General features: G+C 38.0%; 1 protein-coding gene across 15 annotated transcripts in view; it reads right to left on the bottom strand.

Annotated features, from left to right (window-relative positions):
* Positions 1 to 21040, bottom strand: part of MYSM1 (Myb like, SWIRM and MPN domains 1) — a 40941-nt gene that overhangs the window by 7088 nt on the left and 12813 nt on the right. For 10 of the 15 annotated variants that reach the window (XM_023628916.2, XM_023628923.2, XM_023628895.2 and 7 more), the window contains 10 exons: positions 18397 to 19169; positions 14461 to 14591; positions 13208 to 13311; positions 11879 to 11956; positions 9819 to 9907; positions 6943 to 6997; positions 6555 to 6605; positions 5774 to 5848; positions 4507 to 4695; positions 3805 to 3937 (listed from right to left, as the gene is read on the bottom strand). In XM_023628916.2, coding sequence (XP_023484684.2) covers positions 3805 to 3937; positions 4507 to 4695; positions 5774 to 5848; positions 6555 to 6605; positions 6943 to 6997; positions 9819 to 9907; positions 11879 to 11956; positions 13208 to 13311; positions 14461 to 14591; positions 18397 to 19169 — 1678 coding nt within the window. Of the gene's footprint in view, positions 1 to 3804; positions 3938 to 4506; positions 4696 to 5773; positions 5849 to 6554; positions 6606 to 6942; positions 6998 to 9818; positions 9908 to 11878; positions 11957 to 13207; positions 13312 to 14460; positions 14592 to 18396; positions 19170 to 20529; positions 20631 to 21040 lie in introns of all 15 variants that reach the window. The other 5 variants (XM_070259871.1, XM_070259869.1, XM_070259870.1 and 2 more) reach the window with 1 other exon arrangement.

Here is a 21040-nt window from a genome sequence, read left to right as displayed (position 1 = left end):
TGACAGAACCAAGAAACTTTTTGGGTGAAAGGGGCCACTATTCATAATTGTGCTAGAACCACAGGCTTAAACTGGGACTGACGTAAGCAAACCAAGACATATCCCATCCCAGTGATTTTTTTTGACATAGGTTATCAAGCTGACAACAATGCTATAAGGTAGGCAGCACAATTCCTATTTAAAAGACAAGAGAACTGAGGCTGAGACGGGTTAAGCAACCTGTTTAGGCTAATAAAGTGGCAGAGCGTGGAGCTTAAACCCTAGGAGGTTTGCTTGACTTCTGAGCCCCACTCATTCCACCTCCCTAACACATGCTAATCTAAGACGAGACACAGAAGAGGATTAATTCTGGAAAGGAAGCAACGGCACTGGAGTCACAGCTGTCCTGCTTAACTCTGGAGGAAAGGAGCCCAAGGGGTGGATATCATGGAGACAGCTAGAAAGGAAAAGGTATCAAAGGATGAGCCTACTTAGAAACTTCTCACATATCCTTCAAAATTCCCATGTAACTGTATTTTCAGTATATTAAAAGCTCAGCTGGTTCATTACCAACGGCCACTACCATAATAATTCTAGTAACACTTATGTTTATCACGTGCCAGGTTTAAGGTGCTTTATATATACAAGGCCGCTTAAATGAACCAGCTACCAGTAAGTATTGTGCCCCCCGGTCCCCAATCTTTTTCTTTGATGAGGACACTGAGCCACAGCGAAGTTAACTAACGTGTTCCTGGGCATAAGTAACTGCCTAGGAAGAGGCAGAGCCCGGCTTTGAACCCAGGCAGTCTGCCTCGAGTTCATGTTCTTAACCCTTAAATTAGACTGCCTCTCAACCGGGTTTCAGCTGTCATAAGGCTTTTCAAGTAAATGAATGCCAACAAATCAAAATGCATGAAAAAAAATAAGAAAAAAAACCAGGACTATACTTCCTCCCCACAGGAATAGTTTGTCAATATGCTCTCAAAGCCTTTTGTTTTTCCCCCATTTTTTTTCAGGTGTATGGAAGGAGGGAAGTAAAGAGCAGGCCTGATGATAATTGATCTTTTTTTTTGATTTCTCAATTCTCCACCATTTCATTTTCTCCCCTCCAAAACTGGAGTGGCACATTACAGTCTGCAAGCTATTAAGCAAACTTCTTTTGGTGATAACAATCATTTACTTGCTATGTTTTGATCACCTATGAAGCACAGACAACAGCTATAATCATAACTACCTATCAAAGACCTATTATTTGCTAAGGACTTTACATACATCACTGACAATCTTTACCCCTGTAAGCAAGGGAATAATTTTTTCTCATTTTACAGATGTGGCAAAGGAGAATAAGAGAGCTTAAGTAATCTGCCCAAGGTAAAATAACCAACAAATGTTAGAGCTGGGATCTGAATCCAGGTAAGCAACTACTTTTAACAAAAGTTGAAAACAGAATAAAGAGAGGTAAATTAATGCATTTTCAATCTGTGCTGATGGAAAACCATGAAAATTCACTAATGCACACAATATATGGCTCTATTTAGTATTAAGAATTTATTTTTCTAGGTTAAAAAAATGGCACTAAAACCAGTAAAAACGTCCTTTTGTACTGAATATTTTTATCCACTAAAACATCAGAAAACTAATCACCACATATATTTCCTGCCTATTACAAGCAAAGAAAGTGCTTAACCATTAGAGATATTTTAAAGACAGGATTTGTGTATATACCTAAAAGAAGAAGAAAAAAAAATAAAGATAGGATCCAAGTTAAAAGTACTGTAACACAAGGTATCCCAAGGCTTTTAGAAAATCTTAATTCTTGAACCAGAGGGTTTCCAAGAAAAGCAAAGTGAAGGACCTAGGATTAAGGCCTAATAAGGAGTGCTAATAATGGTTAAGTCATTTAAGAGCAGCTCTGCCCAAAACAAATTTCTGCACTGAGAATGTTGGATGCTTGTGCGCTGTCCACGGTGGCTTGTGTGAGCATCCAGTACTGCATCCTCCCTTCCTTTCAAGCGGCTCTTGCCTGTCTGGGGCAGTTTCCACCCAGGCGCGCAGCGGTCTGCATCCTGCTCAATATTAAGTCCACACCCTCTCTGGAGCCTGCACTCGATGCGGCTTCCCCTCTCTGGTACTCTGTCCTCCAAACTGAACTGCCTTTCTCATCTCCATCACCTCAATTCAACGTCTGCCAGGCTCTGGGTGGGTTTCTTTTCCTTGCGCCATACCTGAAAACTCTTAAGTCAGGAAGCTAGGGAAATTTGGGGCTCACTTCATTTGTTTCCGTCTCCCAGCAATCATCTCCCTTCACTGCCTGATGTTATAGCCTAAACACCATTGCTTTAAATATTATGTCCAGTTCTTTGGTTGTTTCAGACAGGTCTTTGTTACTTCATTTTGGCCAGAAGTAGAATTCTAGAAACTGAATTTTAAGCTTCATTTAATCCTAATTAATTTAAAGTCCCATGTGGCTAGTAGCTACTGTGTTGGACAGCATCAGGGAAGAGGCTCACTTCCAAACCTAGCACACTGTGACATAAGGAAATGATTTAAACTGAGAATAAGGTAACTGTGATTCCCCCTTTCCTAACTTTTTGTAAACTTAGACTGGGCTAAAGAATGATGTACATATGTGCTATGCTCAAAATGGGCATTTTAGACTAAAGTTAATGTCAATACTATTCATTCAATAAAACCCTATGGAGCCCTGCCCACTTCCTAGGTGCAAGGCAACTGATTAGATGGTACTGGTGACACAAAGACAACGAAGACACAGCTCTGCTCTCTGGGGCTGGCAGTTTAGCAAGACATGTTCAACTGATGAATGACATTGCAAGACAACAGTGAGCAGAGAACCAAGCAGCTCTAAGAGTAAATAACACAGGGCCAGTGCTGGGGTCTTTGTCAAAGACAGGGCATCTGACTGACATCATTAAGAATGAAGACATTAATTGTTAAGCAAACATTCATTTAGTACCTACGTTATGCCAGGCCTTGTGCTAGAAACTGAGGATAGGAAAATGAGTACAATATAATTCTACCCTAAACGAGCCAGCCCATGGGCTAATGGGGAAGAGTACAATGTGCAGTGACAGCGCCAGAGAGGACAGTGACCTAGAGCAGTGGTGGTAAGGACAGAGAAGAAAGAATCAATATCCTGGGGATGTCGACTGTTGCCTCCAATCTCTTCCTGTAGCTCTACCCACAATCCCTTCTTACCTTCCCCTACTTTCCCTAGTCTGCTACAATAATTCCCTATCCAGCCAGAGCCGACTGGGCCAGAAGTGGACATAAACCCCAAGGGAACCAAGTCATATGGCAGGCTAAACCAACCAAATTCTTCCTCGAGATAGAATGGAAACTACGAGATATAAAAATCGAGTTAGCCATTGTTAAGCCTAAACTGCGAGGCCATGGAGAGCTGGTGCTAGGGTGGTCATTTTTCTTTCATTTTTTTCATTTGAATGTCATTGCAGAGAAAGCCAGTCTGCATTTATCAAAAATTTTTCATGAGAACAGAGACTTTGTCTATTTTGCTTATTGCAGTGTCTCTGGTACCTAACAGGGACACTGCCTGGCCACACCTTTCCGCTACGTTGTAATCCTTTTGCTCAGTGGCCATGGTAACACAGGAGGGACGTGAATCTGGAAAGGTACGAGACAAGAGAAGGGGGTGTCTGTACTGCACACTGTGCTGACAGTGATTCCCTAGTTCAGGGCACAAACTTCTCCATCACAGAGTTTTGCACAGCTGTAAATTCCTTGAGCTGTAAGATTCAAACAAATGAAGGTAGAAATAGGATGATGATGTCGTTGTTGAAAACTTACGGTAGGAGCCATCTGGGCTAATTTCATCACTTATAACCAGGCAGGTGATCTGGGAATATGGTAAAGAATTGTTCCGATTATAAGGACTAACAATCATTCCAATGAACTTTGCACCGCCTCTGGAGAAGTAACTCTACAATGAAAGGAAAGACAATTAGTTTCAACTACATACCAACATTGTAAACATCTAATGGAGGAAAAGGGAACACAAAGGTGTGTTAAAACCACATCCAAACAGCAGCTAAATGTAATGTCTTATATATTCATTTCACACACTAAATTTTTCAGGCCAAAATGTGTTCAATCCAACCTGAAACGACCCTTAAAAAGATCATCTGCCCTACAAAATCTGTATTTGCCATAAATATTTTTTACAAATTATATTCATTACCCTTCAGCTATAATCTTTATCAATATGATAGTAATTTACAAACAGCTGCCTACAGCAAAAACATACACATATCAAACATAAAATTATCTGTATTAAACAAAATTGCTGATTTTCCAAATGTTTAAATAAACATGTATTACTTTTGTAATCAGAAAAGAATGTAAGTTATTTCAAAACTCCAGATGTAAAGAATACTATAAATGCAGTATTTTGCTAGAAATGTTAAAAGTATATTTATTTAATAGAAAGCAATGAGGGGAGAGAATGTGTAATTATTTCAGACTACATACACACAAGCCGTATAAACACACCTGGTATTTGGCTTGAGTGTCAATATCTCGTAGGGAGGGATCAGGATCGAAGGCAGGGTGAGAATGATACCATCCAATGACGCTGCACCCTCGTAGAGCCAGGGCTTCAGAGGCCTGCGTTTGTGAGACTGGGTCCATCTCACACTGGAGGCCTGTACTCAGACTGTTACACGGCTCCGCTGCACACACCTGGAAAGGATTAAGCCTTATGATTACACTGAAATCCTGTTTTTCCTAATACTTTAATGTCTCAGTTCTTTCATACATAGATACAGAAACTTTTTAAAGTCAAGTCTTTCATCTGACTGTATCACAGGCAGCCTTTACCTTGTGAATGAATTACACTCCAAAAGTGTGACTGTATGCCTGGAACTCAGAATCCATTTTTCTACTCAAATAAGGTCATGATAATTGCTAGTTTTCCAGGTCAGCCCATACAATATGTGCACACAGTCTTCAGTGCACCCTATTATTTATGATGATAATTTCCAGAGAATGATACATATCAAGTTTCAACTATAAGGTTAGCACACATTTACTGGCCTCTTAGGAGTTGTAACTTTTGGCTGGTGAAGGCAATGAGGAGCCAAGGCCTGGCAGTGTTCCTGTGCTCTCGGTCATAAAAGGAGACAGATGTTCACTGCAGTCATGCGCTGCCTAATGACGGGGATACGTTCTGAGAAACATGCCATCAGGCGATGTTGTCGTGTGAATACCACAAGAGTGCACTTACACAAACCTAGATGGTATAGCCTACTACACACCATGCCTATATGATACCAATCTTTTTTTTGAGGAAGATCAGCCCTGAGCTAACTGCTGCCAATCCTCCTCTTTTTGCTGAGGAAGACTGGCCCTGAGCTAACATCCATGCCCATCTTCCTCCACTTTATAAGCAGGACGCCTGCCACAGCATGGCTTGCCAAGCGGTGCCATGTCTGCGCCCGGGATCCGACCCGGCGAACCCCAGGTCGCAGAAGTGGAACGTGTGAACTTAACCGCTGCACCACTGGGCTGGCCCAATGATACCAATCTTATCAGACCACCATGGTATAAGTGGTCTGTCTTCGACCAAAATGTCACCACACAGCACACGACTGTATATGGAATGTTAAGTCACTTCCGGGAACACAGAACTTTCTATGTTTGCAAATTCTCATTTATATCATAGGTAAAGTCCGTATTTTAATTTACCCACTGAAATCTATAAAAACATTTTGTATGGTGGCAAGACTAAATAAAAAGTTTTTAAGAAAAGAGAACTTACTTCAACTATCTTATCAGCTTCTGAGTATCTTCCTCCTAACAGACCAATCACTTCTGCGAGAGAAACATGAGCATGCTAAAAGAAATACAAGAGAGACTCAGCCCAAACAACAAACCCACCTGAGAAAGACTCAGAATAAAACTCACTTATCATAGCAGGCCGTTTACGAGTAAGGTAACCATGTTTCCCGAAGTGAAGTAGCCCAGGAGAGGAAGCAGACGCCAGGCTCAGCGCACAGACCTAAAATTCCGCACCTATCTTCCCTGCCGGCTGGGAGGCTTTGGACCTAACATTCCAACACTCCATGATGCCATGTTTCATTTACAAAATGAAGATATCGCTGCTCTCCCTATCCAGGAGAGGCATCATAAGGACACAAAGTAAAAATCACCCTGGACCCTCCTACAGAAAAATACCGCAAACAAACACAACAAGGTGGAGGGCTCAGTGACTCAGGGCCAACAAGGACCCTCCACATTATATGAGCTGTGCTTTGTTGCACTGATCTAGAAGGCAGCAGACAAAGGATACTAGGAAATGAAAACAGGGTTAATGATGATAAACAGTCTGCAAAAACTCACATTAAGTTATTTTCTCTAAAATACGGAAACATGCAATTGTTTGGCTTTTCTCCAAAAGAAAAGATTTATTTTTAGATTCCTTGTAAAAGAGGATAGTTAAGATCCAAAATACACGTCTTCCATACTCTCTTATGCCTGCAATAAAAATACACAAGAATAGAAATCAGAATAACTAAGTAAACACAATAGATGATCCTTACCAAATCCATTATTAAAAGTGCTTCTGAAGCCACTTTCACCTGAAATGGCTCCTGAAATATAAAAAAAAAAAAAAAAATGGGGTAGCATAAAAATAGAGATATCATTCTCCCTGTCTGGAGTGTCCCCCTTCTCTCCTCTACCTATCACACCACGTTCTCACCACCCATCAAGGCTCAGCACAGACAAGACTTTAAAAAACATTAATCAAAACCCCAACATGGAGAAATCCTCTCTCATTTTCCATCTGTATCATTCATCTCACCCTTAATGTACCTTGCCCTGTCCAATCTTTCACATACAAATGCCTTGCACGGACAGAAAAAGAAGAAACATTTCATGTCTGACAGGAGCATTATTCATGGTCATTCAGTGATACATATGTAGTACCTGCTTTTCTTCACTGAAAACATTACAAGGTATCAGTTGGAAGGGATCAAATGAGCTGAAAAAGAAAGAACATTTCATTTCTAGTATAACTCAGTGACAAGATAAAAAAAAAACCATTTATTTACAAATTTGAAAATGTATATCAACAATCTAAACCTAAATTCTGAGTGAGAAAAATGTTAAACCAGGAGAATTTCTTAGGACATTCCATACAGCCCTTTTGAAAGCAGCGTTGGTCTTTTGGACTTGAAAAAAAAATACGGGAAATGACAGGACCTTTGAGAGGAAGTAATTCTACAGTCTTAATTTCTTTTAACATTCAAAGAGAACATTACAAATTGGCAGACATGTATTCTATACCGAAAACAGGTTTCAAAAAGTTCACTGAAAATGTAACCAATTCCTTGACATGAGATGGGAAAGGGAAGTTCAAGAAAGATGGAAGTTTCTCAAAAACACTTGTCAGGGGGCTGGCCCCGTGGCCGAGTGGTTAAGTTCGCGCGCTCCGCTGCAGGTGGCCCAGTGTTTCGTTAGTTCGAATCCTGGGCGCGGACATGGCACTGCTCATCAGACCACGCTGAGGCAGCGTCCCACATGCCACAACTAGAAGAACCCACAACGAAGAATACACAACTATGTACCGGGGGGCTTTGGGGAGAAAAAGGAAAAAATAAAATCTTTAAAAAAAAAAAAAAAAAAAGAGAGAGAAAAAAAAAAAGAGAGAAAAAAAAGAGAGAGGAAAAAAAAAGAGAGAAAAAAAAAAGAGAGAGAAAAAAAAAACACTTGTCAGTACAATAATGTGCTCAGCACAGAGTGAGGACTCAATAAATATTTGTTGAATGAATAAATGACAAACATGTCCACTAAAGAAATTAACATATATAGAAAGTTCTATGATAAACTCATTTTAAAATGAAAAAGTAAAAAAAGATGGAAACAGAAGCATCTAAGCAAGGCTAGATTCAAAAGCAGAAGAAAATATTAAGAACGATAAAAAGGTTTTTTTAGGCTATGTTCAGAGAAAGAAAAAAGTCAAACAAACAAGGAACATGCTCATGTCAACACAACTGGAAAAGAGCAGGACTATTTAGCTCCTATTACACCAGAAACAGTTAGCACGAGGAGATGAGCCCCTTCGTTTTGCTGAAAACTGTATTCCAAGTGCCTAGAACAGTGCCTGACACACAGCAGGCATTCAAAAAGTATTTGTCGAATGAAGAAGAAAACTCTTCAAGTTAGATAGTGCTTAATCAACACAAATAAAAAGAAACTAAAAGCCAAGATGGATGAGAAAACAGAAAGAGAGCATATGTGTCCCATAGCACTGAAGAACCGTAATGGGAAACCAGTCAACCTTCTCTGAGGAGCTGTAGAGAATGGGAAAATAATCGGGGGACTGAGGATAGGCAATTACTGGGCTTGTTTTCAAAACATAAAACAGCAGACTTTAGAAGCAGAAAACCAGATGTTGAATAACTGGAAGATTCTAGAAAAGTATTAAACAGCTGATTTCTGAACCTTTAGTCAGTGAAGAGGTGACTACTAAGAAAAATAATGGGTTCATGAAAATATAAGTTATCATAAGTAAAACCTAAATTTTATTTTCCATAGGAATGATCTGCTAGAAACCAGCAGACACACAAAGATTCAAATATATTTCCTCTGAATGTAAGCAAGACGTCTGCTATGATGATTCTTCTGTATAAGACAAAGAAATATGGGTTAATTATGGCAACGTATAGCAGATTGAACAACGATGTCAGAGGTTTGCATTTATCTCAGTTACACATTTTAATCAGTGATCAATGGGGCACAAGGCGAGCTTACTGAACTGTTGATGATGCAAAGCTACGAAGGCTAACATGAGAAAAGTGGATCTGGATTCACAAGGATTCTGACAAACTGGAACAATGACGTGAAAATCACAATAAATGTGTCTCACTTTTAGATTCAGAAAATCAAACAGATACTAGATGAGGAGTCCCAGCTTATGCGTGACAATATTTTTACAGTCTATCTGATTTAATTTATTCTAACAACTGCAAATTTTTATTTTTATTTTAGAGAGGTGGTATATAATGTAATTGCTAGGAATATGGATTCTCAAGCCTTAATGCCTGGGTTTAAATCACAGCTCCACCACTAATAAGCATGGGTGAGTTACTCAACCTCTTTGTGCCTCTCAGTTTCCTCATCTATAAAATGGGAATAATATTAACTACTGCATAGTGTTGTTATGAGGATTAAATGAGTTAATATACACGAAGTGCTTAAAACGCAGGTAACAATGTTAGCTATTATAGTTATTATTTTACAAATGAGGACCCGAGGCTTATAAAGGCTTTAAGTAACCTACCCAAGGACATACTGGTTAAGTATCAGGGCATTTTCCACTGAAAAAGACCCAGTGGCATTCCTGGATGTCTTGTTTTAAAAGGGACACAAAACTACAGTCTATTCAATGGGGCATCTGCAGGAAGCGAGGGTCTAGAAAATCAAGGCATTTAACTTACTTGATGACCCTTAATGCTACAAGTTACAAATTTTAGATTAAAAAACAAAACCTTGCTAACATCAGCACCGACCAAAGAGAGAACTAGTCATTTCATGAGTTTACCTATTCATAAGGTCTAAGGAGCTGAAAGACCACCTGTCATAACCAGGTCCCCTTTACAACACATGTTGGATCCTATATTCACTGAACCTGAACAAATTAAACTTTTGCTCAAGGTCTCCTAAATTGCCTATCAGTGAAATAAAAAACTTCAAAAATTTCAGTAGTATTCTTAAACTTAATGTGAAGAATATAATGTTGCTATATTGGATATTTTTTCCGTATATCTTCTAATCATTTGTGATAAGTTAAAAAGAATCACCTTTTTGTTGGTCTTGGCCCTTTTGAAGATTTAACAGGCTTGCATTTTCCCTCTTCTCTTCTCCTCGCCAACTCCTCAGCAGAGAGATGCTAAAACAGACAACACGGTGATCAGAGTCCATCAACCACTGACAGGCAGAATTAACTTAAAAGAAATACTCCTTTAAGACCATATTCGAGGGCATGTGAGAACAAGACAGACTAAGTGATGTCGATGTCGCTCCTTCTTGCTACTAACAAACAGAAATGCTGGATAATATATAAAAAAAATTGTTCCAAAATACAGAGCCATACTAAACCTAAAATTTACTCCTTCTCTTGACTTGCGCGTTTCAATCGATGGTACCTGTCACCCAGGTTGAAAAGCCTCAGACTCACCTGAGCCTTTCCTCTCAGTCATTTCCCATTTCTAGTCACCAATCCTAGTGTGTTGAATTTTCTTTCCCAACCAAGAGACATGACAGCATAATGATAAACAGCACGATTCTGGAGGCAGAATCCTGGCTCTGCTACTTACTAGCTAGGTGACCCTGGCCAAGTTACTGAAGGCTTCTGTGCTTCAATTTCCTCATCTTTAAAATGAGAATAATAATGGCAGTGACAATGTCACAGTGCTATTGTGAAGACTAAATGAGTTAATGTTCGTGAAATACTGACAATAGTGTCTGACGCACAGTAAGCCCTATATAAGTATAAAGTAAAATAAGTCTCTTTCATTCTATTTCTACCACCAAGCTTACGCGCTAGTCCAGATTAACTACGCACCTTTTGCAGAACACGTCTGGTGTCTCCCCACATCTGTACGCCTGCTTATGCCGATCCCTCAGCCTGGAGTACCCTCACCTACTTTCCTACATTTGGAGATTCTACTGCTCACCCTTCATGTCACAGATGAAACACCACATCTTCTGTGAGACCCGCCCTCATCACACCCTTTGGGAGGACCTCATATTTCTTGGGACCAACCTCATGGAACTTACCACAGGTTTTCTCTTTCCTACCAGAAATTTAAGTTCCTTCTAGAAACCATGTATTACTAATTGTGGTGCCTAGAAGAGTGCTCAGGTGTGAGGCTAGGGGCAGGGAGTAGGGAAGAGAGAAAGAAGAGAACTAACATTTACTGAGTCACATACATGCAACGCTTACTAAGTACCTAGTACTAAGACCTTCATATATTTTATTTGATTTATATCACTTAATTTTCACAACAATCTTTTGAGGGAGGTATTACTACTCACACTTTATAAATAACCACCTGAGATTCAGTGAGTTTAAGAAATTGTTCAAGGTAACAAAGCTGGTAAGTCCACATTCACATTCTTTCCATTCTACTGCACTGGTTCCCAGACAAATTATGTATGCATAGACTAGGTGTGTGTGTATACATACACACATTCGTTGCCTATGTTTCTTTTTAGGCCTATAGTTTTTATTAGTAGAAATAACACTTTAATATTTGTAATTCAATTTATGTCTCACCTTTGGGACAATCTTTTAATTGGTGCATCAGAACATCATTCAATAAATATTTATTGAAATGAACTGGGCATACCAACTTCCTGGCACCCTAACAGATATTCTTGAGCTAGAGACCAGAATGTAAAGAGAGATAAAGTTCTGAAAATGAGTCAAATTCCTAGTTAATTGCACCACCACTGCTTTCTACTTTGTTTATTGGTGACTTCTCGACAAACAAATTAACGTGAGAAGACCTATAGAAGTAGACATGTAAAACAAGTGTAACACATGTGAGTTGAGATATACTAATACAGAGCCAGCCCTGATGGCCAAGGAGTTAAAGCTCGGCGTGCTCTGCTTCAGCAGCCCGGGTTCAGTTCCTGGGCGCAGAACCACACCACTTGTCTGTCTGTCAGCAGCCATGCTGTGGTGGCAGCTCATATGGAAGAACTATAAGGACTTACAACTAAAATATATAGCTGTGTACTGGGGCTTTAGGGAGGAAAAAGAAAAAAAAAGAGAGAGGAAGACTGGCAACAGATGTTAGCTCAAGGGAAATCTTTCCAGCAAAAAAAAAAAAAGACAAGAAAAGGTCATAGTTACCTCAAATGTTTGTCCTTCTAAGTCTTTTGCATTACACCAATTTCCCCAGGGGTCTCGGACCCTACGTCTCCTTGTGCGCTGTGATGAGATTAAAATAAAGCAAAAGGTAACAAGATTAACTTGGCGAAATCACAGCACATTAATATATAATACCAAAATGATAATTTTCTAAACACCAATTAACTTCTCCATTAAAATATTATGTCTGATTAGCAATGCCTGACTAAATTTTATTTTATTAATTTATGTTCAATAGTTAGCACTCTGCTCAGAAATAAATCAGTGATGATTTCCTGAATTTTTCTTAGATTTCTTAATTTTCATTTCCTTTCACCATTTGGGAGCTAAAACACCAGGATAAAAAATACTTTTAAGATCAAAAAGAACCACCAAGAAAATGACTTCCCTTTCAACCTTACTTGTGGGAGAAAACTTGCAAAAAAACACAGCAAGAGGTATAATATTGCAAACCAGAAGCAAAATAATTATATCTCAGCCTTAGAAAGGAAAAGATTGCCTAGTTAAAACAAATAGTAAAAACTACAAAGTTGGTTGACTGGATTACCAAGAGCCAGTTTGGCAAACCTCAATACTGAAGCCTCTGAAACGGCCCAGCTGCTAGAAGCCAGTCTGCTACTAGCGCCATCTCCAGCGATATATTTGAAAACATCCTTTCTCAATGAAGGACGTCTAGGTAGAGATGGTTGCAGCCTAAATACCCTGAGAAAAATACCCACTCTATCATGTATACTTTTTTTCATTTCTCTCACCTATTACCAATTTAACAATTCTACCTTATTAGTAAAACCAATAAGATCACAATATAACTCTGCCTTTTAGGAGACTTGTTGGTTGAATTGTTTTTAAAATCAGATTCATGAATTTTAAAATATTGTAAAACTCACTAACCTCAAGAATTAAAAATAAAGGCTAAAACATTTCTGATAGCTATTCCAACATCTTGAATCTTAAGAATTTTAAGCAAACAAAAAATAACTGAAATAGATAAAAAAAGCTTAACTGTATAGTTTGAAAAGATTTAGACTTAGAAATCAAAACCAAGCAGTCTAAGACCTCTTTAGCAAAATATTATGCTGTGTAAAGTTTGTTAGTGAATTCTGAGGTGTTTTTGGTTTGTTTTTGCCTCATAAACCAACACGAAACTGAACGGAAACCAGAAAAGTGTATGGCTAAGATGAAATACAAGAGAAAACCTGTTCTTCACCAAACGGCCGTCTGTCAAACAGCTGAAGAAAAGTAGAAGTGCGTGACTTCACCAGGGAAGGAGCAATTTGGAGAGGTCACTTAACGCAAGAGGCGGCCGCTCACCATGGACTGCAGACGCTGGGCGAGCTGGCGCGCTTCCACTGCCTCTTTCCTGTCCCGGATCCGAACTTTACCGACCGGCTGCGGCCTGCTATACACAGCCTGCTCTAATGGAAGTTGAGGACAACAGTCGATTACTTTAGCGAACTCACTGGCTAAACAGGAAGCCACATCTACACTGACTATCAACTATAAGCTGATTTCTAAGATTTTTTATACACGAGCTTCTATTTGATTCCACAATCACGCCTTTGATGTGTTACTTGGTAGTTCTCACATAACAGTAATGCTATTATTATAAGAAAATCTCAATAAAATGGGATAGTTAGGAAATGGGTTATTTGTTTAATTTCTGATTAAATGAGTGCTAAGCCCATTTTACTAACTTTGGAAATCTAACACAAAAAACATGATTTCATTTTTCTTTTAGTGGCTGAGGAAGGTATGACACCTCAGCTTTCCTGAAAAGCCAGTCCCAATAGACAGTGCTTTGGGCAAACAAAGACACTGAAATGAAGTACAGGTCCCAGGGCACACTGTAAATTCCATCTATCTCTACATGAAATGAAATCGTCTCTGATGACAGGAAGTTTTCTGGTTAGTTGTCTTTTCATTGACACAGAATATAGAACATACTCTTCTCAAACCATGGGTACAAGGTTCTAATTACCTTGTCACTTTGCACCTACGGCTATTATCTTTCTTCAAAATGTTTCTGTCGTGTTAATTCAATAAAAGGGCACAATGTATATAAAAATATGCATATTGATTGACTTTAAATTTGAGAAAAACTAGGATGAAAGAAACTTTCTTCCATGAAAAATATTTTGACACTTTTATTACATTTAAGTGTAGAGCCTCATAAACTATTTCCTTTATTTAAACAGTGCTAGACAGTATTTCTAACATTAATCCTGTATTTGCAAATTAAATGGGCTATTAGACTTTTCATAAAATTACTTTTACTTGACAAAGAACTGTATTCTTAAATTATTTCTACTACTTAGACTGAATATTTTTCCCTTAAAAATCACACCACCAATTTTCACTCTAGATTAAAGGGAAATACAGTATAATCAACAGAAATCTGTTTTACAACAAAATATCAGTAACACATTTATTCCATAATGTTAGATCATCTTTCTGAATTCTATATCTATACTAAATCTACTTGAATTCTAAGCATCGAAGAAATTAAGAGGTGCTATAAGGATGAAAAAGGTTGAGTAAAGGTGCTGTTGGGTTTTTATTTTTACCACATCCAAAATTGATTGCTCCTATCAACTCGAGGTATGTATGAATCCGTCCAATACAATTAACATCCCCACAGTTCTTCAGGCCAGGACGTACTGAGGTCTTATTTAAGTATTTCGGTTTGCATATCTCCCTAATTAAGAGATGAAGTACAATTATTTTGGATAAACAAAAACATGAAAAAAAGATTTCTGGAGAAAACTTTTAATATTTGAAACATCTTAAAAATTTACCCCCTCTAATATGTAAACGTGTAGTAAATACAATGTTAATATATAACACCCAAGTGTACTTTTTCTAAAATACCTTTAAATAATACAATAACTTACAAGTATAGCGTGACTTTTACAAGTTTCTTCCTCAATATTAAATTCAATAGATTCCAGTTATCCCACAACTTTGAAGTTCAGAAGCTTACTTATCTACAGATCCAAATTCAAGCCGAATCTTTGAATAAAAAGGGCACTTTCATAATATATTGAAAGTATTTAGTATTAAACTTTTTGAATTTTTAATATATTACTTGTGTTCATCTACTTTTACTTTACTGGACAGTATCTTATAATTATAAGCTACCTTATAAATGCTTAAAAGTTTCATTAGTTTTTAACCATTATACCAATAAATATTAAGTGCTTACTCTCGGTAGAAAACAGAAATAGATAGTACAGAAGATTCCAAAGGAATCAAGAAACGTCCCGAGACTATGAAAGAAATAAGAGGTATATAATAAAACACATTTTACTGAATATACTTAATATACCATGCCAGATAGTAGAATATAAAGTTTAAGAGTAACAGTGACCCTAATAATAGTAGCAACGATGACTGAGTGCTTATGCTAGCCTAAGTGTACTAAGTGTAGGTGCTGTACTAAGAGTTACATAACCTTAATCCTCACAACAACTCTACAGAGTAGATTTTCTTATTCTTATTTTAGAGATGAGGAAACAACAAGATGAGAAGGATTAAAGCACTTACTTAAGGAAGTGACAGTCAGGGCTGAAACACATATTATAAACCAAGTATTCAGATAGCTCGTATAACATAGGTATTTCTTATTCAATCTTTATTTTATTCTATAAATACTTATTTTGTGTCCTACGCACCAGGTATTGTTCTATGCACTAAGGATACAGAGGTGAACACAAAGTTCCTGACCTTACATTCTAATGGCGGAGACAGTCAATACATTTATGAATAATATGTATGATAGTGTCAGGTAGCATTAAGTGCTAGGAAGGAAAAGTAAGAAGGCTAAGGGGAGCGGGTGAGACAAACAGGCACAGAGATTTTAGACAGGGTGTCTAGGGAAGGCCTCTAAGCAGAGACCAAGTTTAAAATCATAAATTCTACACATGTTCAGGGAGGGTAAAAAGTAATTTGTGATGTGGGAGGTATCAGAAGTTCCGCTGAAAAGCTGAGATTTCAGTGTCTTCCAAGAAAAGGAAACGAACCGCACAAACGGGAGCGGGGAAGCAGGAATGAGCACAGTATAAGTGGCTACCAAAGAACTGTCAGAATCCAGAAGGGAACTGATCTAATCAAAGATCAATCGAGTCAGAGGCTTCAAACAGAGCCCAGCACTAGTCCAGCAGTGAACCAACAGCAAGGCCTCTAAAATCCCTGTTGAAGATCCACACTGACTCACTGGTTCCAGCTTCCCCGCACAGACAGCGCCTTCTGCGCCCCAAGCACTGTCCTAAGCACTAGGGATGAAACTGAACAAAACCAAGATCTGCCCTCGTGGAGCCTGCGTTATCTCAGGGGATGGCGAGGAAGAGGAGACTACACACAAATACAAAGACAATATTTTCAGTGGTAGGAAGTTCTATGAAGATAAATTAAACACAAGGTATGGAATGAGACAGAGAAGGCATGTGAGCTACTTTACACAGGGCGCTCAGGGAAGGCCTCTAATTTCCCCTGAGCAGACCTGAAGGAGACGACAAAGCAAGATTCGTCAGGATCTGGGAGGCAGAATCAGCCAGGCAGAGCAAGAAGTCTGGGTCGAGGGCCCGAGCAGAAAGTGTGAAAATAATGAGTCAGGACTGCAGACTCTGGAATCACCTTCACCTACTGTGACCCAGAACAAGTTCCTTCTCCTCTCTGAACCTCACTTTTCTCATATCTCAAAATGAGGACAAGGTTGTCAAGAGGAATGGAGATGATTTAAATACAATGCACAGCATTTGACAGGCCTTCAATAATGGTATCAGCTACTATTTTAGTAAAGGTGTCCCCAAACGGAGTCAATTCCATGTGCTTTTATGAAAAGATCTTTAAGCCACAAGCAAATCAAGCAGGCCTCTGTTTCTTTTTAAAACTCTAACTCTTCCTTCTATTTTACCACCACCTCCAGTCCCTAATCACTCTGTTCTATTTCTGAAGAGCACACGTTTGAGTTCCTGTTCAAAACCTTTCTTCTTGCTTTCACACTGTTCTGCTCAGTCACCATAGTGAAACAGCCACATTCAACCGGTTTCATGAACTAAGGCAAATGACATTAGGAAACTACTGCCATATAATTTATACTACCTATATAAATTATTCCGCCTCATTTAAAATCAAAACTTCAAGGTAACAAGCGGACTTTGATTACAGTAACACTAAGTACTCACTGATGATTTACATAGACATGTTTGAGTTAGCTATGACTCTGAAGACCTTCAATTTTGGCCAGTCATACTCTTATTTTCAAAAACAAATTTGATACCAATAGAGAGCTAATTTAATTTGTCTTTTTTCATAGTGTGAATTAGGCAATGTGAAATAACGGGAAGAATGATCTACAGAAGGCTTTCTTCTGTCAGTAGCTGGCTGCATAATCAAAGGCGGGTCAACCTCAGAACTGCTCTTTCAAACACCCGCTGGTTCTACAGGATTGCTGTGAGGAATCAGCTGACACAAAAGAGCTCTCTGTAGACTGTAAAGCACTAGGCAAATGTCAGGAATTGCACCTCGTAAATATTCTTTACTCTCATACCACACTTATCTACAAGTTTTACTTTTAGCAATCTCAACCATTTACAAGATAACCACGAGTCAAGTACAAGACCAAAAATCTTTCTTTTAGAATAGGGCTATCTTTAAAACCCAAATTACTTAATATTGTGTGTACAAAATGAAGGTTTTAATAAGTCTGGTTGTTCTCCTCTGATAATCATCCTAGGTTATAGCAGAAGCCCTCTGTAAAGATGGCCCTACACGATTCAGTAGCTCCTGAAGCAGCAACAACTACGAATGTTTGATAATGCCTTAATTCAACTATTATGAAAAATCCAAATTATTTTCAGAGCACTTAGACTAATAAGGCGGGAAGTTTTTTGGTTTGTTCCCCATCCTTCACTAAAATAATTCAAATAAAAGGTACTGACAATTTGGAGGGTAAACTTCATATATCAGAAAATTCCTGTATCCTAATGAAGCTGGATGAAGGAATTATTAAAATATTATGCTACAAGGTCAAAGCTGAAAGCATTTAAGGCAGCTATTTAGAAGGGTTTCTGAAACCCAGCTACATTTAATGACACTATCCTTCTGTCACCAAAGTTTTCGTTCTTTATACTTCAAAGTGCGTGACAGACTGGGAAAGGTACTCCCCATCTTCCAGTGCAGCAGTGTTTTCTGCGCCTTCCTAACACTGTCCTAAGAACTGGCTTCTTAAGGCGATCATCTATTCCCTTTTTTTCCCAGGACTAAACACTCTTAATGAATAGACTGATGGGTTAAAACAGCTATCGAAGACAGTATTGACCAAAACTTTCAAAAAGTTTCACTCTGAGAAATTTTAAGTCTTACCTATTGAAGTATATTACCATGTTAAAGCTCTCTGGATCACTAGCAATGTACAATATTAAATTCTGCATAGGCCTAATTAAAACACTCTAGAGATCGTTAAATCTTAAAATAGCATCTAAAATATAATTCTTCCTTACCACTGATCCAAAATGTAATTCCTAATTTTCAAATAGCGTTCTGGTGTTTTAGCTTGTCGCCCCTCAAAAAACTCAGGAATTGCTTGCTTTTCTTCTTCTTGAATGACATCTCTATCTATTTCTACTTCTTGTTCTGGTGGCTTCAGCTCTTCTTCCTCATGGCTCTCCTCCTCCACTTGGCAGGAAGAATGAAAAAGCATTTCATTATCACTCAAATCTTTCTGAGCCTCACAAGGCTCTGGAGAAGGCAAGTGCCTGGCATCATCTGTTACTCCATTTCCATCATGCTTATCACAGTTCTTCATCAGTTTATTACATTTCTGATCATTTAATTCAACTGATTTTTTGTCACTTGTGCTCTGTTTTTCAGTCCAAAATGTAATTCCTGAGCTTGAAAGTGTTTCCATCTCACCTTGCTTTATATTCTGAAGATATTCCTTAGAAGATTTAGAAATGGGATCTTCCTGGCTGTCAGAAGCAATGACTTCTACTTGACTGGTTTCATGACGTTTACTATTAGGAATGTCTAATAAAAAATCACTGCTAGGATTCTTTTGGGGAGCTTGAGAAGTCAACTCATCTGCCTCATCTGTGATGTTTACTTCCTCATCATCAGATAACTTTTCAATTTTGACAGCATTCAAGTTGGGATCGGCACGTCCCCTTAAACCTGATGGTGTCCACACCTCTGTGCCTTCATCTTCATTTTTAATCTGAAGATCACTGCCGTTCTTCTGATGTGGTGTTTCCTTCTCTGGACCATCTAATTTTACCTTATTAAAAATCAAGATGAAATCCCCATAATATCAACATTTTAAAATTTAATCACCGGCACAAAAAAATAGGATAAATACAATGCTACTAAACTGAGTATATGTCAATGGTATATTAAATCTTTACTGTGCTTTTCTTCAAAGGGTTTACAACTGCATTTTAAATGTACAAGATAATCATTTAAAATTTCCATAAATATATTTGACTCATTCATGGTCTGGTGATCTTTATTAATTAAATAATCATGACCTATAAAGAACTACTACTAATTTTTCAATATTAAGGTTGAAATAGGGATCTGGCTCAGATAAACCACAGAGAAACAAGTAACAACTACCAGACTAAGAGATCTTCTCTAAGATATTAAAATATCTTCAAAGCCTTATTTCTCAGAATGTCTGATACCTCAGCTGATCTTTTTCTCTTTTTTTTTTTGAGGAAGATTAGCTCTGAGCTAACATCTGCTGCCAATCCTCCTCTTTTTGCTAAGGAACACTGGCTCTGAGCTAACATCCATGCCCATCTTCCTCTACTTTATATGTGGGACGCCTACCACAGCATGGCTTGCCAAGCAGTGCCATGTCTGCATCTGGGATCTGAACCAGCAAACCCCGGGCCGCCGAAGTGGAATGTGCGCACTTAACCACTCCGGCACCAGGCCAGCCCCTGATCATTATTTATAAAGCTAAATAATCCTTTATTTAAAGGAATCTATCTCACATATCTCTACTTGGTAAATTAAAATCATCTTTCACTTAAATACAGAGACAATAGAAAAAAAACTTTTTCACAGGTTAACATAGTGCTAATATTATAGAGCTTATAATTTAAGGCATGAAATTACGTTCTATATCTGCCATAAATATCTGATAATGTAATAAGGAAAGGAAAATGAATGTCAATGAGCACATATGATTTTAAATAAAATCTTTACATACAGTGTTTTTGAAAAATCTTATAGGTGACCGACATACCCGAGGGATGACAGCCCCCCAAGAGATTATTTACAGACCCTGCAGCACAAGAGAAACCCAGAATCTTGTATTGGAGGTTAACTAGCTTCCTGTGTAGTGGAGAACAAAAGGGTAGCAGGAGGGAGAAGGACATTTGGACATAAAGCCTGAAATAGCTTTTAACAACCTTGCTATTTATTCAAAGTCTTCTGTTTTTATCTTAAAAATTCAGATAAAATTTTGCATTATATTTCACAATATATTAATGTCTCTTTTTATATTAAAATGTACCCTTTCGCCCCAAGTCTTTGAATAAAACTGACACTCCAAGATGTACTGCATGTTCTAGTCTGAGAAGCTTGGAAGTAGGAATAACCAAGTTAAGCTTTACTCTGTTGCATAATACCTCAACCTTGGAGAGCTGCCTTGGAAACGCTTTTGCTTTTGCTTGGTGAGAAGACCTAAGAGATGACTGACGCATGAGGAAGCCATTCCGCTACTTACTTCCTACGCGCAAATGACACGAAGTTAGACAAATCTTGTGTACAGGGTAAAACTCATTCTTTACATTAAAAGAAAACACCAATTTCACTTAAGATACTTCCAATTCTATGTCATTATGTTCCTAGAACTCAAGCAGAACATATTAAAAAATTCTAAATATCGAAACTACATGGTTGAATATAACACAGATTACTTGAAAGATTAAGAAACTAGACCATAAGTATATCTTTCTGAAGACCACAATTTATTAAAGTTTTCAGACAATTCTTCATAACAATTGTAAAAGTTTCACTGCTATTAAACAGATCTTAGAATGATGTTAGAATTTATGGCCCCTAAACTCTAATCATTCTTAAAAGTTTCTATAATGCAAATATTTAAAAAGAAAAGATATTTTCCAGGAAACAATGACC

The sequence above is a fragment of the Equus caballus genome, chromosome 2, assembly GCF_041296265.1.
Source record: "Equus caballus isolate H_3958 breed thoroughbred chromosome 2, TB-T2T, whole genome shotgun sequence".
In the NCBI taxonomy this organism is placed as follows: Eukaryota; Metazoa; Chordata; class Mammalia; order Perissodactyla; family Equidae; genus Equus; species Equus caballus.
Note: the sequence above shows the minus strand (reverse complement) of the source record. Positions and strands in the feature narration are given on the sequence as shown.